Source organism: Alosa alosa, chromosome 6 (assembly GCF_017589495.1).
Source record: "Alosa alosa isolate M-15738 ecotype Scorff River chromosome 6, AALO_Geno_1.1, whole genome shotgun sequence".
Lineage (NCBI taxonomy): Eukaryota > Metazoa > Chordata > Actinopteri > Clupeiformes > Clupeidae > Alosa > Alosa alosa.
This window is the reverse complement of record NC_063194.1, coordinates 17328552-17346795: the sequence shown is the minus strand read 5'-3', so window position 1 is coordinate 17346795 and position 18244 is coordinate 17328552. Positions and strand designations below refer to the sequence as shown.

Below are 18244 nucleotides of genomic sequence, written 5' to 3'. Positions count from 1 at the left end.
ATCAATAAATGAATGTGGACACGGTGTCTTTCACAATTCCAGCAATGCAATGGCAGCACAATGTAGTGTAGAGTTTCTGTCATGGTTTACAGCATAATGTCAGCTTACATATGTCAATCATTTTTCTTTTTGAGAAATGGTATACTCTGTGCAATAGGCTGCTTCTTGTAATTTTGTAATTAAACCTACTGGGTCTGCTTTAAATTGTTATTCCCATACATTAGTCTTACATTAAAAACATGTAAGACATTATAGGACTGTAACACATTCATGTTTAGTAGAGCATTGCATTTATGGAACTGGAAACGGAACAGGCCTGTGTCCATGTAACACAACATCCACATCAAGTCCAACTTCATCACAGCAGGGTACAATTAGTTAGCATGTCCTTCACGTACCCCTATCAGCAGACGCCATCATGTTAGCCCATAAAATCTCCCGTAAAATATTTATTATATAAATTATTTGTAGACCCACAGATGAAGACCTCTGAGTACCAAATGCTCATGTCATGTCATCCAACCATTAGGTCAGAATCCATCCACAATCAGGAAACACTCCACTATCAATCTTAATCAATACATCACAGTTGCAGTGTTTCTTTTCAATCTCTTGTTTTCCGATGACACAATAGTTTACCCACTAAGCAAACAATGTCTTCAACAATTAGCTAATTACTAAATAATAACAAGACATGGATGACAACAAATAAAAACAACCAACCCTAAGACCTTCATAGTCACTCAGGTTAGTAAGTCAAGGTTGACAAGTTTCCTGCCGTAGTCGGCTGACATTGAAATAACTGGTACTATTTAAAGGTTTTAAATGTCAAAGAAAGAAAACACAAACCTAATATCATAACCAGTGTTATCATAATCATTACTAGTATTAATCCTTGCTATTCACAATGATATTTGTATTATTAGGTTTATAGTACCCTGTTAACTTCAGTAAGAATTCAATATTTTCATTCATGATTGTATTTCCATAGCAAATAAAGATAAAAGACACATGTTGTGGTGCGCTGGGCAAGAATAAGAGAGCAGTGGAGGAGAGAAGAGAGGAGAGCAGAGGAGAGGGCATCAGTAAACAGGTGGGGGCAGGAATGGAGATTAAACTAAGCCATTCCCTGGTTTCATTCACAAGAGTTTTTTTCGTTTCCTTCTCTAGCGCGTTCTCTCTTTCCCCTTCTCTCTCACTCTCTTTCTCACTCTCCTGCCACTTCACCAGATGGACACTCTGCTCCACAACTTCCTTTTCTCCTTAGCACTCTGTAGGGGGTTGAATATCTCCATTTGGCTTTGGCGCTTTGCGCTAAAATGGCAGGCAATGATAGCCTTCCCTTTTGCCGAAGCACTGGCAGAGCACGGAACATTCTCTACCTGTAACTGGTGACTAATGCTGTGAGGTAACGCGAGAACCTTTTGTTCTATGTAAATGGATGCAACAACCGCAAATGTGTGTGTGTGTGTGTGTGTGTGTGTGTGTGTGTGTGTACCTGTGTGTCTGCTCTCTTGATTCCTGCAGTTTTTTGCCCAGCCCCACCCACCCAGCTGAACACACACACATGGACAAAACACTTCTATTCCTGGCATTAAATGTAAAAACATTTCCCCATAACGGCTAGCCAGTTCATTGTGTCTGTCCTCTCTCCCATCTTCCGATGGCTCTCTGTAACCACACTCTAGTCTCTCAGGAGAGTGGTTGCAGTGGAGATGGCATCACGCCATCCCCCATTAGCCACTTTCCAACTCTCTGAACTCTGCCGCGCTGCTGGCCCCTCCCCCCGCCCCCCCCCCCCCCCCTCACACGTCTGACTCAATGCTGGAGAGCTTCTCGTACACGTGGCCATTGCTGGAGCCGTTGAAGGGTCGCTGAGGACCCAGACCCAGCTTGCTCCCACTGGGCCCACCGAGATGGTTGCCCATGGGGCCCAGTCCACCCAGACACAGCTCCTTGGGGAACCTCTGGGCCACATTGGACATTACCCCTGCTGTAGCGGAGGCTGGCAGAAAGGAGGTGACCCCCACCGAGCTCCGCAAGTCCGTGCGGCTCCCTTTGGGCAGCTGTTGCTGCTGCTGCTTTTTGATGTAGTACGATTTGGCGCCATGCAAGAGACACTGGTCGTCGCCGAATGTGGGGATGAAGGGGTTCTGGTTCACCCTGTCGGGGTAGAGGGATTTCGACAGTGAGTAAACCCCTCCCTCCATCAAACCACGGTCCCGCATGTCCCTCTCACCCACCGAGCGCCGGTGAAGGCCCTCGCCCCGAAACAGGCCAAAGGGCGACCCAGGGCCTTTGGCTCGCCGGGCCCAGGGCGGGGTCTCGGTCCCGTCAGCTCTGAGCCGCCCGTGCCTCAAGATGTGGCCCGAAGGGGTTGCTGCCATCCATGTAGCGCTCCTTCTCCTTGAGGCTCACGCTCCGTGGCGGAGGCAGCATGGCGTCCATCCCGGCGCCACCCATGCCTCCGGCCCGGCCCATCCCGCCCAGGACGCCGCCAATGCCGGCCTCCTCCTCCTTCTGCATGTCCACGAACGTGTCGTAGGAATGCTGCCGACGCAGGGGCTTGCCACTGAAGCCGGAACGTCTGCGCTGGGCCTGAGTCGGGCCCCCCAGCCCACCCTTCCCCTCCCCCAGCTGTTCCAGCAGGTGGTTGCTGTCCTCTCTGATGTCGTACAGGTTACCCGTCTTTTTGCACGCTTCGCAGCGCATGCACGTGGCCGAGCTCGGGCGGCTACTGACCCCTCCGCCTCCCCCGCCGCCACCGGATGCCCCACAGCCCACCCCAGAGTACCCGCCGCCTCCTGCACCGTGCAGTGACATCTGCTTGCCCCCGACGCTAGTCGAGCTGGCTCTGCAGTTTCGGCATTCCCAGTCGCCGCCGCTGCCCACCACATCCCCGACCCCTGAGCCTTTACTCTCCGACTTCTTGGGTTTGCTTTTCAGGAAGTCGTCCACGGACACCAGGCTGGCGCAGTTGCCCCCGCCAACTCTGCCACCGCCGCCAGGGCCATCGGTCAGGTCCACGTGTTCCCACTGGGGCACGCCCTCCTTGGGCCTGAACTGGTCCAGGTAGAAGTCCCTCAGGCCCTCTTTATCCTGGAAGAGGTAGGAGGTGGAGGAGGTGACCCCTCCTCGCTTGCGCTCCGACGGCAAAAGCGGAGGCGGCGAGACGGAGCGGTGGCCGTAGTAGTGGTGGTGGCTGTGGTGGGGCCGCCGGCGGTAGCCCAGCTCGATCTCGTCCAGCTCACGCCGCGACTTGGCTGATGCCGGCCGCTTTTTCAGGCTGTCGCGGTACTGCTTACGCTTCTTAGCGTTGCCCTCCAAGTTGCCGTAGGTGACTGTGTGTGTGGAGATGTCCGAGACATCGGACCTGATGTTGCCGTCATCCCCACCACCGCAGTACCGGTCGTGGCCAGCAATGTAGCCCGAACTGGATGCCCCGCCTTTGAAGGAGAACTTCCCATAGAGGTCAGCCAGGCCCTGTTTGAAGCCTGGTCCTGATGGCGGAGTCTGGCTGGACAACAAGTCAAATTTGCTCATATTCCTGTGGGTCAGAGCAGACCTTGGCTGTGTAGTGAAAATCGGCGCCACTCCCCCTCCAAGGCTGTCACAGTCAAACATGCCCCCCTCCAGGGAACTACCGCTGCCCACGCTGTGAGGCCTATTGGGCAGAGGTCCAGTCAGCCCCAGCATAGAGCCAGAGGCTGGGTGGTGGTGCAGGTAGTGGTCCTGGTAGAGGTTGCTGTCCTTAAGGTGCAGGTTGCTGAAAGTCCTCTCCACCTCGTTGATGTAGTCACTGAACATGTTGTCGTCGGGCAGGTAGGGCGGCTTGCAGTCGGAGTGGCCGGCCAGGCTCCGGCGGTGCTCGGAGATGTCGTAGACGGACGACTCACGGCGGATGAAGTCCAGGGCGCTGTGTGGGGAGCCGTTGACGCCGGAGAGGGACGCCATGTTTTTGGCAGTGCGCAGCAAGCGCATGATGTTGGAATGAGTGTTGTTCATGGTGGCAGAGGGTGAATTGAGGGCTGAGGGCTTGTCCTCGATCTCAACCCCATGGATGCAGCTGTAGATCTCCTGTAGGAACGAAGATATAAGAAGACATAGACGTTACAAATTGCCAAATGAATTCAACTGATTTCCGTTTCATGGCAACATAAACAGTGAGCTCTGTGTCAAGCCACCGAAAAGAGACATATATCACTACTAAGAAAGAAAAAGTGTACAGGAGTAAACAGGAGGCGACCAAAGACCCAGACAAAAGGTTGAAATAGGGGAGGGCAGTAAGGTAGGGGAGGATGTAACATCCTTCAGGGGGAAGGGTAATCAGGTACACATACAGCACTCTTGCTTCTAGACTATCTATGGTATGGATGTACTCACAATATAACAGCAAAGTCACTATACATCAATACATCAGGGATTACAGTGAGTATAATATACAGCATTCTGTACAACAAACCATTTGAATTTAGTTTGTTTTTATTCAAACACTTTATAGAACATTTACCCTTCGTTAATTTCACTGTAAAATGTGGAAACTCATGCCAATGAAGCTAACAGATTTTGAGCTGAAATTGCATTAGCCTTTTGACATTGGCCCAAAAATTATATCAAAAGATCTTACCTGAGGTTTCAAATTACTGATCACATTTAAATGCCACTGGCCATAGGCTATGCAGGTCACTTCAAAGAATGGCTTTAGGGGTGACAATTTTCAAATGGCATGGTTTATAGCTATTGATAATGATCTTCTCCTTACACTTAATACATTCCAATTAATGAGGCTAATTGAGGGCAGATGTTTTAATATGGAAACTGACACAACAAACTGATACTGGTGTCGCATTACCAAACCTATGACCAATGTAGCCTTAAAATGGAAAATGATGGAATAACAGCTGTAGCTGGGTGAAGTGGGACAAGGCAGATAGGAAGATGAGGAGGATGGAGCTAATGACTGATAACAATGCAGGCCTTGGGAAGATGCTGGATTAAAGTAATCAATACCTCTCAATGTGATAAGAATTCCATGCAACAATACCTGCTGGCTCATACATGCACCATTGACTACATTTAACACAACATCATAAAGTAAAAACTACATACAGTGACAGAGAGAGGGTGAGGGAGGCACCACAGCCACTACAGTGACAGAAAGATGGTGTGCCATTTGCAGCCCATGATGTATAACCCATTATGCAAACAAAAAAACTGCAAAAAGGGATGACAGATAGACACAGGCTAAAATCAATGCCCCCAAATGATTTCCTGGTTCTCTCTGGTCTGTAGATGACTGACCAATTAATGAGATCCTTCAGCCAACATGCACGGTCAAAGGTGAAGATGCCGCAAGCCTCAGTTAGGGTGAGCGCGTTGGGCAGGGGTCAGAGATGGGTCAAATGGAGATTATTTTTATACAGTGCGTCTCCAGGGTGTGAGGCAACAACTCTCTCTCCTCCTTTGCTTTGTTTTGTTTTCCTCACCTTTGGCCATCTGCGTGTGTGACTGCACCTGTCCTCACACCTCAGCCCTGACATGTCAGGCAGTGCGCTTCTCCTTTCCCTCATTCTCCTCCATTATGGCCTCCTGTTTCTCTCTGCCTGTTTACATGCTTGTCTGATTGTTTAGCCTGACTGTGGTTTAGCTGCCGAATTCTAACTGACACTCTTCTATGTACCTTTTCTCATTGCCAAACCTGTTTAATGTCAAATGACAGGACTGGCCTTCCATCTCCATTAAGGCGGCTCACTTCCACTATTTCTTTATGAACTGTTTACAGATATCAAAAACAAACAAACTAAATGACAGAATGTTCTTGCAATTATGACTGTGTGTGTGTGAGAGAGAGAGAGAGAGAGAGAGAGAAAGAGAGAGAGAGAGAGAAAGAGGGAGTGTGTGTGTGTGTGTGAGCGCACGTTCCCTTTGATTGTCCTATGGGATCTGGCACTGGATGAATGCTCTCCCCACACTATGATGTGGTGCATAACGAATGCCAGTATTTGTGAGCTGGTGAAAAAAAAAAAAAAAGAGCCAAGGACTTTTTTCAGCTGATTTAAGTGGAATGTGTAAATACTAATAGTTATGGCCTGAGGCTGAAAAGTGAGACACACTGTGAGCAAGAAATAAAAAAAATAATCCATAAAAGATTATGGATGTGTGGTACAACATTTAACTCTGTGCTCAAGGTATGACGTCAGTAATGCTCTACTGCTAGCGGTGGATGCAGATTAGGTTGAGTGTCGCTGCGTCGACATGAGCTCGGAGGCATGTATGACAGATGTGCAGGTGGCATTCGCCCAGACAGAGAGGAAAGGTGTTAGTGTGGCACTGTGTGGCCCCACACAAACCTCTGGCACGTGTGTGAGAGAGAGGGACGGGTGTGACGCATTTCTCATTTTGACGGCGTGGGGTTTATGGTGTTAATAGCAGTGCTGGTGATGATAGCGTTTATTGGATTATGCTGTGAAGTTAAACAACCCTGAATCAGTCGAGAGGATTCAGGGGTGGTAAGGAGTGGTTTCTGAGAGCAAACCTCAGCCCATGTGAGACAATGAGAGATTGTCATGCCACAAAATGAGACAGTGTGAGTACAATGAAGCTTAATTGAACAAACTGAGGTTAATTAGCCTTCAGAACAATGGCATGATGATGCACATAAAAAAAAACGAATTCAAGTGGCCTGCGTAATTTCTGCATTGGTGAGGTTCTGGTATGGTGTCATATTTATAAAAGCAGGAAAGGTCCTAATAATGTGCAGGCTGAGGAAAAATCTTAAACTCAATTATTTCATACTGTTGTGTACTTTCACAATAGTTTGACATCAAAACCTTGTGTTTTATTTAATGAATTGAAAGATTTATGTGTGCATATGAGGAAGCCATGCTATATGGATATGCACTGATGTTCAGTCATTGAATCAGTCAATATCTGAAACCTTTGAAACCTAATTTATAATGTTCTGTTCAAATGAATAATAAACTGATGTTTGCATTGTTTGATTCTAATGTAATTAACAAGTCACATTCATCAGATAAGGAATAATAGGAACTTCTCAAGTGTTTTACACTGTTGGGTTGTTGCATAGTTACAGGGATAAATGATAATTAATATTTTAAAAACATTTAAAAATATTTCAAAGCTCTTTGGTTTTTTTAGTGACAGTACAAAGAGTCATATTATGGGATAGTGCAGTTCTCTGGTCCAGTACATCCTCTCTATACCTAGAATGCTTCGTGCAGCTCAGGAGGGGGAAGTTCGGGGCAGTCTTGACTGACTCAACGGCGTGTGGCAAAGCGGTAAATAAGCCATGTGGCTTCGACTGCAGGCATTTCACCTTCGCCAGGCACTCAGAATTACAGCAAGAGGGGCCAGCACTGCCGCCACCCCCACGTCAAAACAATTGGAATGCAAATCAAAATACCTGGAGGTGACTTTGCTCCCATGAGGGCAAGTAAATCCACCTTCCCGGCTCCTCTGGCTAATTTTCGTTGAGTTAGAAATTGATTTTGGCTCAGCGTTTAGTAAATATTTACCCCCCGATGTGAAATGGGTGCTGGGATAAAAAACTGAAGGCTTAAAAAAGGGAATAAGAGTCAGTCTACACTCTGGGCTTGGCTCTGCTTGGCCACCGGAGACCATATGCTTGGCCAGCTTTGCTTGTGGACACAAAGGCAAAGGAAACCACGAGACAAACAGAGGGAGTACTGGTACTGGTCCTTGCTGAACAAATTGTATTTATAGGACTATGAATGGAAAACAGAGTGAAATCAGCCAGCTCAAAATCCTCTGGCAGGTGAAATACAGCATTAGAATCTTTTTTGTGCTTTATTGACAACTATCATTACCACATTTGAAAACTGTCCATGTATAAGAAAATGTTTGGTTCCAAAACGCTATATATGAATTTTCATAACTCTTTTTTTTTATTTTGTTTATAAGTAATTTCAGTAGAACTATAATTGAGTATTGCTATTGCTAACAACACAACTGCAAAAATATTGATATTACCTGAAATACACAACTATGGTAAATAAATGTAATTGTATGTCTTGCATGTATATTAATATGGCTTGGTTAATGGTCTTGAAAATAGTCTTTTTTAACAAAGCTGTTTTACGCAAATCTCTGTTGCATACGTTTTTTTTGTTCTGGATGTCTCTGTTTCTGTGTTCATGAGTCCATATGCGTTTGCATGCTGTTTGTGTTCCTTCCTATGAATGCTGCTCGGCCACGTCACACTCACCCTGCTGATGGCGAAGGTGAAGGCAGGCTTGCCGTTGCACACGCCCATGAAGCAGAAGCGCAGTTGCCAGTAGAATAGGTGCTCGGCGATAAAGGTGAGGAGCGACAGCACCATGGCGGCCGCCAGCATGTAGAAGACGCCGGCCATGTTGTCCACGTCCAGCTGGCTGCTCATCACCTCGTTCTTCTCGTGGTGGCAGATCCCAGTGAGCCACAGAGCTTCCAGCTCCTCCATATCACCTGCGGGACACGAGCAGATTGAACAGGTGAGAGGGGACTGGGCGACAGTAAAAGAGAGAGAGAGGGAGGGGGGAGTGTGTGTGTGTGTGTGTGTGTGTGTGTGTGTGTGTGTGTGTGTGTGTGTGTGTGTGAGTGAGTGAGAGACAGAGAGAGAGAGACAGAGAGAGAGAGAGAGAGAGAGAGAGAGAGAGAGAGAGAGAGAGAGGCAATAGAAAGGGATACTCACAAGATCATCTTAGGCTCAACTCAACAAGTCATAAGTTCAATTTAAAGGGAGCTACAGTACAAGTGAATACACACGTAATCACACATAAAATAAAAAATAACTTTACATGAGGCTTCTAATACCGACAGGTCTGGCAACCTTCTGTTATTCTGTGTGATAATTATCTCTCCCCCTTGCCTGGGAATGGGATGGTTCTCATTGGCCTACAGCCATGCCCATTCTACAATTGGTTGGTATCATTGACACCTCAGTTTGCCACAACATGGACCTTTCTTTGTTATCTTGATAAAATCAGCATATGGGAGATTATGCTGAATCTGATGTTCTCAGACAGGGTATACTGTATATTCTTACAAGAGGCATAGTGATTCTGTCCTGGGAAAGGTCACACATTTGATTGGGGACAGAGAAGTGTGGTCATTGTGGTGATGGACCGGGATGAAGTGATATGGGTGTGAGGTGTAACAACAGTGGACAAAGTGTGAGGACAAAGAGGTTGGGGCAAAAATGGGCCATAGAGGACGACCGAACAGACTATGAATATGATGGACCTCAGGCAGAGGAACACAGACGGGTATTTTAGTGCACTCCTCAAACATCAGATCACATTACAGGGAGATCACACAGTCCCCGGTGACACAAATATCACACGCCTTTTACACTCACCCCGCCTGTGTGTTATCCTCCACTTAAGCAATTGCATCTCAGACTCTTTTACTTTCACTCACTCACACACACACACACACACACACACACACACACACACACACACACACACACACACACACACACACACACACACACACACACACACACACACACACACACAGACACCATTTACTGGGTCACCCCAGACTCATCCCACATCCCTGCACATGGTTGGCCCGCTTAGGGACACTCTGCCATTAATTAATCATGGCGTACAACCCAGTGCGTCACTGTTGTCTAAACAGCCAGACTCACACTGCAACCCATGTGACTGGAAGGCCCGCGGGCTCGCTACAGGCTGCTGAAGATGTAGCGGGATGTTGGGTAGCGCCCGGATGGGCTGGTGTCCACCCCCCACCCCCACCCCAGACACACACACCAGCTCCCCGTCTTTGTTCCCCAGGGAGAGGCCATGTCTCTGGGCTTCAGTCACGCGGCATGGTCCCTGGTTTGGTTGCGGTGGAAGTCAGGACTGGTCCCCCGTCCTGGGGAGGAAGTGAGCGGGCGGTTTGGTAGTAAAAACTAGGCCACAGCGGGTAGGACTACATGTTGGAGCGTGTCAAAGCGACATTGAAATCCAGGGAGGGAGGAAGGGAGAGAGGGGCAAGGGACTCACTAACTCACCAACACTGCCTGATGACCCATTTACGCATAAGAATGTAAGCACACGGCAATACACACACACATCAACACACTCACTAATACCTATGCACACAAACACACACACACATAGTAATACCTATACACATGCGCACACGCGCGCTTGCAAACACACACGCAAACACACGTACGCACACACACACACACACAATCTAGTCAAAGATCCATTCAGGCATAGACACCCCGTCAAGCGAACAAAACTCAGCACAAACTCAGCGAAGCACAAAGATGTAAATCAATATTTCTCAAACTTTTTCAGACGAAGGACCACTTAACCAATAAAAAAGAAACACACGGACCACCTTGTTTAAAAAAATAAAAGATTAGACCTACTTCAACAGTATATTAGCCTACACAATAGGCCTACTCACTGAACCACCTTGCTTAGTATCTTTGCACTTTGCTTATTGTATCAGAGAATTCATATGATTTAAACTGGCATATCTTACATAGACAGTGTTGCAGAACTGTTTGGATTTACATACAAGTTGGTTCAATATTGCAAACAACTCATCTATATTATATTTTACCACGTCTGCTCGCGTACCACTTGGGATAGCTTGCAGACCACCAGTGGTCCCCGGACCACACTTTGAGAAACACTGATGTAAATGATACACTTGTATAGGAAGTAACATGCGCATGAAGAAACAGATAAAGACCACAGACCGGAGAACACAGATCCAGGCACGCGCGCGCACACACACACACACACACACACACTCTTATTCTCTGTCCATGGAGAGCTGACTCTCCACCCTAACCCATATTCCCATGCTCATCCACAGAGGACAGAAACACAACAGTGCCTTTACTGGCACCTTAACTAGGACACTACACTTGGCTCCGGAGTGCCCCAGGATCCCGATCCTCGAAAGAGAACTGGAGCAAGCCCAAAGGCTCCACAACCTATTAGTCTATGGAAACAGGAGCAAACAAACCCAAACACACTGATGCCCAATAACAACAATAGCCCCACAAGACAGTGTGCACAATTCATTGTGCCCTGTGTAACCTGTGGACTACCGAAACAACAGACCCAAAAACATTATAGCATTACATGTACAGTATAGGCCTTTAATCCAAAGTTCTTCAGAATATTGCAGGCACACCTGAGTACATTGTACAGCTTACTCTATAGGTAAGCACAAAATATGATCAGTATAATCAGTTTGCTACAATGTTTTGAGGAAACCTATTAGTATACATGTACATCAACGATAAAGTTATTAAACTTAGATTTAAGTATTGAATTCATACTGCTAAAACAAAGCTTCTACTACCTTCTCTACTACTAAGTTGAACTTGATGGTCCTGATTTTATATCATTACAAATAATCATTCTATTCAAGTTAATTTCATGACAAGCATCACTGTACTTCACAACTTACTAAGTTATTAAACTTAATAATATTATATTCATAACACCCTTATTTGGCTCTTACAATCCAGTGGGCACACAATGAGAACTAACTATTTACTTCAATGTAAAACTCACTATTGCTACCCCACAAGATGGACAAGATCGATAGAAGGCTGTTTGCTTCTCATAAGCTATGGTGCACCACTGTAAATAAAACTCTGAAGGGAGAGTTAAATCTCCAGGAGAGCTCTGTCCATCACAGCTGGTGGTCAGTATGGTGGGGCTGGTCAGGTCATCAATGGAGAGCAAAATAAATCACTAGCTGTTGGGTAGCCATAAATGCAGTCTAGCCAAAATATTAGACACACAATAAATAATGGTGGTGGGTCTGATCGGCTGACTGATGAGAGAATTGATTGAGAGGCGTGTTCAAGCCAATCAAGATGCTCACAAGGGTTCACACTGACAGTTCATTTATAGTTTCAATTAATGTTCTATGAAAACTATCCATACACCACGTAAAGATAAATACATTGTCATTTCCTATCAATCTGCATTATATGTTCTTGGCCAAATTCTTTATTTTATCCAATCCCTGGCTGTAATGTATCTGACCCAAGGAAACACAGTTACTGCAAATTAAACTCCCCCAGGAAGTAGCACTTAAAATTGAATTTCAAATGTCTCATTCCAGTAGTTTTAAACCCTGTGCTTCTTATGAGTGCATGGCCCCACTGGCAGTTCTCTGGGGATCTCACACACAGTTGATGGTGGACTGCGGATGGTAGACCGCGGATGTCACTCACCATCTCCAAACAGCTGCAGGATGGCCAAGTCCACATGCCTCTTCCAGCCAGAATCCTTCTGGATGGCAATGCCATAGCCAGTAGAGGCAAACACCTTCCCCGAGCCAATGGTGACCAGCTTACAGCCCTCATCTCGACCGGCCATGTAGTTCAGCACAGCCGCATCATAGATAAAGGCATCCAGTTTACTGAGAGAGAGAGAGAGAGAGAGAGAGAGAGAGAGAGAGAGAGAGAGAGAGAGAGAGAGAGAGAGAGAGTAAACAAAGCAAAAGAGAAACACATTGACCAAAGGAAACAGAATAACAAACAGAAAGGGGCAATATTGCCAAATTGAGTCGCTCGTTTGCTCATTCAAATCCTAATTTTCTCATTTGCAAGATAATTAACCCTCTTGCTGTAAAAATGCAAAACAATGCAGATTGTATTCCGCCTGCAAAACAATACTAGAAATGAGGTGTGTGATTCAGACAGCAGATGACTCCGATGTGAAATTGAAATGAGGACCAGCAAGTCCCAATGAGCTGCAGCGCTACTCCATCGGAAATCTATTTGCATGAACTTCAATCTAACCTCAAACTTTCATACATTTTTTACTCTCTGCATGACTAACTGCACAGAAGCACAAATGTGCGCTAGAGTTAGTTGTTGTTAAAATGCCTCCTTAATTTCATGCATTCCTTTTTCTTTATGATTACTTATTTGTTTATTTGTTTGTTTATCTGTTTATTTTATTACAATCACTTTGCAGAGCTAAGTTTCTTTCCCTAACTCCTCACCCAGTCTTTAGGCTGTGGAGGGCCTCATCCACATTCTTCTGATGGAACTTCACCATGTAGCCATGCATCTCCGGGTAGTTGTTCCGGATGTTTCTCTCTGTGCTGCCGTTGGGGACGGTGCCGAAGCGGAAGGGAGGTGAGAAGTCGTTCGGCCTTTGGAACTGTGATCCAGACAGGGAAAGGGGGGAGGAAGAAAGACAGGATAAATGTGGAGATGGTAGAAAAAGGGAAAAGAATAGAATCATACAAGGATAAACGCACAAGGTAACGAGAGACAGTGAACAGGGAGGGAATAATGCAGAGTGTTACTCAGACAGGGAGTTTGGGCAAAAAAAATAAGGCCAAGACGGAGGGAGAGAAACATTGGCTGAGAAGGAGATGACATGGGGTTGACACGCAGAGAGGCAGACAGGTACAACTTAAAAACAGAGAAGCAAGCCAGTACGGTGAAGAGGAAAAGCGTCTCTACCTTTTTGTCGCTCAAGCCAGACACCTGGTCCACGTACTCCTCCTGGATCATGAAGGCGGCCAGGTTGGCAGTGTAGCTGGCCAGAAAGATGACAGCGAAGAAGGCCCAGACGGACACCATGATCTTGCTGGTTGTGCCTCGGGGGTTCTGCACCGGCACGGAGTTGTTGAACACCAGACCCCATAGCAGCCAGATGGCCTTCCCAATGGTGAAGGATGGACCTCCAGCCTCTGAGGAAAGGAGAAAGGGAGAGGGAGAGAGAATGATAGAGAGTGTGAGTCAGAGAAACAGAGAGAGGGACAGAGTCAGAGTCAGAGAGAGAGAGAGAGAGAGAGGAGAGGGCAAGGTTTAATGCTGCTTAGAGAATATAAATTCTCATTTATGTGCCTCTTTTGTGCTATCACTGAATAATATGGTCCTACAGTATGTAACCACCAGACAAGAACAGCAGTCGTTGATGTGTTGCAAAAAATATACAACAAGACACTTGCACATTACTTACTTATTTAACAGACATTGTTACGCCAAGCTACTCAAGCTCGTGTACACGCACTGTTTCAGTAAATGTACTCCCAGTGGGAGAAATAAAAACATGACAACGACGTTGGTATGACTCGGAAGAGAATTAAAGGAACGCATGTGTGAGGCGGAACATGACCTGTACTGAGGTGAGCAATAGAGATCTTCCACTCACGCTTGGGGATAGTCTACCCTGTCTAGTAGTGCACCTGAAACTCAACACCTAGCTCCTTTTGCTCGCCCCACTCTTGCTTGCTTGTGCGCGTCATCGTCACATCTCTGCAGTGAAAAGCTTTAGCTGCCCCTGGCATTTCTCCCCCGCCCCCAAAAAAAACACATGCCTAACCCTCCTTGCCCCCGCCAAGCTATGGAACACAATGACTGCTTGTGACAATATCTCTGGATACTGTCTTCCTCCCCCAAAGATGAAGGGAGATGTAAGTGACAGGAAAAAAGCATTAGTCTCTATATATAGAACCAACATGAATCGGATGGAAGGCATTGATTTTTTCTTTCTTTTTCTCTCTCTCTTTTTTTTTACCTGCCCTTCTTCCTTTTTTATCTAATAAAAGAGGAAGCCCACACTGTCAGTGGAGGCATGTGATTCCTGAAAGTATGGAAATACATGCAAGAACACACGAGAGCCGGCATTAAAAAACATGAAGAGGCCGGGGATGAGCCGCGCTGACACGGATAAGAAGAGACACGCCACCTGCATGGAGGGGCCACTGCAGGGAGAGTGGACCACAAGAGGCCCGGAAGAGGTGTGTGTGTGTGTGGGTGTGTGGCTGTTGTGCGTGTATATGGTGGTGTTGTGTGTGTGTGTGTGTGTGACCAAGAGAGCAAAATACATTGAGGGCAAGGGAGATTATGTGTGTGTGTGTGTGTGCGTGTGTAAGACGAAATAAATGAAATTGTGTGTGTGTGTGTGTGTGTGTGTGTGTGTGTGTGTGTGTGTGTATCTTGCATGCTCGCACTGGCTGCACTCACCTCGGCCATCCGCCAGGCAGCGGTTGTAGCCCACAGGGCTAAAGTACTCAAACACAAACACAGCCATGGCTGACACCAGCAGCAGCATCACAAACATCATCACCCACACATCCGCACTGAAGGGCTCTGAGAAGGAGAGAGCGAAGGGGAGAGAGAGTGGAGATGAGAGGACACAGCGAATGAGGGGAGACAAAGGGAAGAGTAATAAAAGAAAGAAGAGAAATAAGAAAGAGAAAGGAGAAGAAAGAAAGAAAGAGATGGAGCAGAGAGAGAGAGAGAGAATCAAGGACCATTAGAGACAGTGTTTAGAAAGAGTGTGTACAGACATTTTGAAAAGAATACAATCGAAGTAGTTAATTATTCACTAATTTAATGTTCTTCTCCAAAGTAAAGTGAAAAACCCCATTTTACAAGATATCAAACAACATTTTACAAAATACCAATAAAAACAACCAAGGCAAATAAATTAAATTGACACAATGCAAGCACTAAAGGGGGCTGAAGTATAGCCTGCTGTCCAGGTTGTGGCCAATGCTGGACAGCTTACCGACTCACCAAGGAAGGCTGAGGGTGACACGGTGCCGTTGCTACGTGAGACCATGACGCTGATGCCCGTCTCGATGAACGGCACAGAGAAGTCAATGACCTCTGACCTCTCCTCATTTATGGTGAGAGACCCCACAGCCATGTGGGCATTTTTAGTCACCACCTGAAAGAGAAAGACAGTCAGAATGTCAGGTATACAGACCAACAGACAGACAGACAGACAGACAGACAGACAGATAGATAGATAGATAGATAGATAGATAGATAGATAGATAGATAGACAGACAGACAGACAGACAGACAGACAGACAGACAGACAGACAGACAGACAGACAGACAGACAGATAGATAGATAGATAGATAGATAGACAGACAGACAGACAGACAGGCAGACCGATAGATAGATAGATAGATAGATAGATAGATAGATAGATAGATAGATAGATAGATAGATAGTTAGATAGATAGATACAGTAGATAGATAAACACCAGGCAGACAGAGGTAGGTAGAAAGGTGAATGGGGAATCAGGGATCAGACTTCAAGTGCGAAGGTCAAGTTTTAAGTCCATACATAGTGACCCAGACTAGCTGGCTCCGACTATGAAGCACAAAGCCGTAGAAAGATGGAGAAAGACAGAATGAAGAGAGTAGAAACTGGGCTACCACAGTGGGTCAGAGCTGCTGGAAATAGCCGTCCCGTTCCCTCCCCTTCTTCTCTCTGCGTTCTCTCCTCTCCTCTCCCCTCCCCTCCATCTTTTCTGTCCTGCCTCTCTCTCTCTCTCTCTGTCTCTCTCTCTCTCTCTCCAACTCTACAGGTAAATTTAGCCCTAAATACCTGGGCCCTACAGCACTCTGCTAAAGTGGGACAAAACAGACTGAGTTAATGAGGTGTATATGTGAGAAAGACAAAAGAGAGAGAGAGAGAGAGAGAGAAAGAATGAGAGAGGGAGAGAAACAGAGAGAGAGAGAGAGAGAGAAAGGGGAAAGGAGTGGAAAGTAGTCAGGAGGAGATCTGCTTTTGTCTACATGTAAAAAGGTCCATGGCTGACTGGTTGGTGTTTTATGTGTATGCGTCTGTGCATGTGTGTGTGAGTGTGCGTGAGTGAGACTATGATAATGAGTGTATTTGTGCCTGTCTGCCTGAGGGACAGTGTGAATATATATGCTTTTGCATCCATGTGTCTGTGTGTGTACTGTACGTGAGAGGACTTGTGTGCTTGTCTGCTTAGTAGTCTGACTGTGTGTGGGCGTTTATGTGTGTCCGTGTGTGTGTGTGTCTGACTGTGTGTCTGTGTGCTTCCCTGCATGCATCCCATAGGGCAATGAGTCCATCTAGGAGTGGAGTGTGTTCACTTCCTTTGCCCCCCTCCCGTCTCTCCCCTCCCACGGCTTTTTTTCGCTGTTATGAAAGTGACCTACGTGGGTGTTATTGAGAATGAGCGAGGGAAAGTGAGTGTGTGTGAGAAAAAGATAGAAAGAGAAAGAGAGGGAGAGAGAGAGAGAGAGAGAGAGAGAGAGAGAGAGAGAGAGAGAGCCTATATGTGGCTGTGGTTTTGGGCACTGTATCTGTGTGTTTTTGTATGTGTGTCTCTGTATGTATGTGTATGTATGTGTGTGTGTGTGTGTGTGTGTGTGTGTGTGTAGATCTGAGTGTGTGTGTGTGTGTAGGTGTGTGAGTGTCTCTACACAGGCCTGGGAGAATTCATGTAATCAAGTGTATTGCTTCAAATATTTTGGATTACGGGGATTAGCCACCACAGTTTAAGCTCCGTTCATCGATGCCGACCGCATGAGCAAAATCTAAAGTTGGGTCACGTCCCAAATAACAACAACAACAACAACAAACACCAACAAAAGAGCCAAAGAGATGCGAAAAGAAGAAGTTTAAACAAAGGACAGCACCTTCACAAAAGAGAGGTACTAAAGAATGCCTGATGCTTGTAGGATACACTGGTGATAAGCTACGCGGCAGCCTATCCATATGATGCATGTGCGCTAACGTTAGCCCTTTCCCACTTTGCGGAGATGGTGCCATTAAGGCTGAGAGATATAGCGTGGGCAGTGGGCCAGGGGGAGAGCGAACGTGGCCGCCAGATGTCCTCCGTCCTCATTAACATTCCTTTATAGGTGTGAAAGAGATGATGCATCAGTCCCACATGGACTAGCCAGTGACACACAGAGCCAGTACACATGTAGCACGCTAACACTAATGCAAAGTGCTAGACGAGCGTTAGTGTATCCAAAACAGTCCCCTGACTCAGAGTGAGGGTGGCATGTTTCTGGTGTTGAATTGAGAGGGATTATCATCATCATTCTCTTTTCTACTTTTCTATCTTATGGTGGAACAATGGAGACAGTATTGTTTTTTATTATTCATTGCACTATCAAGCAAACAGGCAGTTTGAGTTTTTTGTTTGATGTGCAGGACATGAGGAATGTCACATGAACACTGTGGGACTCATGACTCAATCTTAAAACAAGATGAAGACAAGCGAAATCGCGCAGCCACTGTAACGGCACCTCTCGTGCCGGGTCCTTGAGCGCGTGGCAGGATTTATGGCTCGTGGCTGGCATGTTAAACTCGCCATGGCACATGGCCTATTTACCCTTGATCGAGGTAGCGGAGCTGACTAGCATTAATGTATGCCTGACTGGCTCCACCGTGGATAACATGCAAAAAAAGACCTTGCATGACT

General features: G+C 46.3%; 1 protein-coding gene and 1 long non-coding RNA gene across 3 annotated transcripts in view; both read right to left on the bottom strand.

The window, feature by feature from the left end:
- LOC125296280 overlaps positions 1-18244 on the bottom strand; it is a 313747-nt gene that overhangs the window by 88966 nt on the left and 206537 nt on the right. The window lies entirely within an intron of this gene.
- The window catches only part of LOC125296268 (glutamate receptor ionotropic, NMDA 2B), an 86826-nt gene continuing 70387 nt past the window's right edge, over positions 1806-18244 (bottom strand). The window contains 8 exon segments of the mRNA XM_048246081.1: positions 1806-2336; positions 2338-4077; positions 8246-8484; positions 12248-12435; positions 13024-13184; positions 13493-13722; positions 15002-15127; positions 15557-15710. Of these exon segments, the coding sequence (XP_048102038.1) occupies positions 1806-2336; positions 2338-4077; positions 8246-8484; positions 12248-12435; positions 13024-13184; positions 13493-13722; positions 15002-15127; positions 15557-15710 (3369 nt within the window).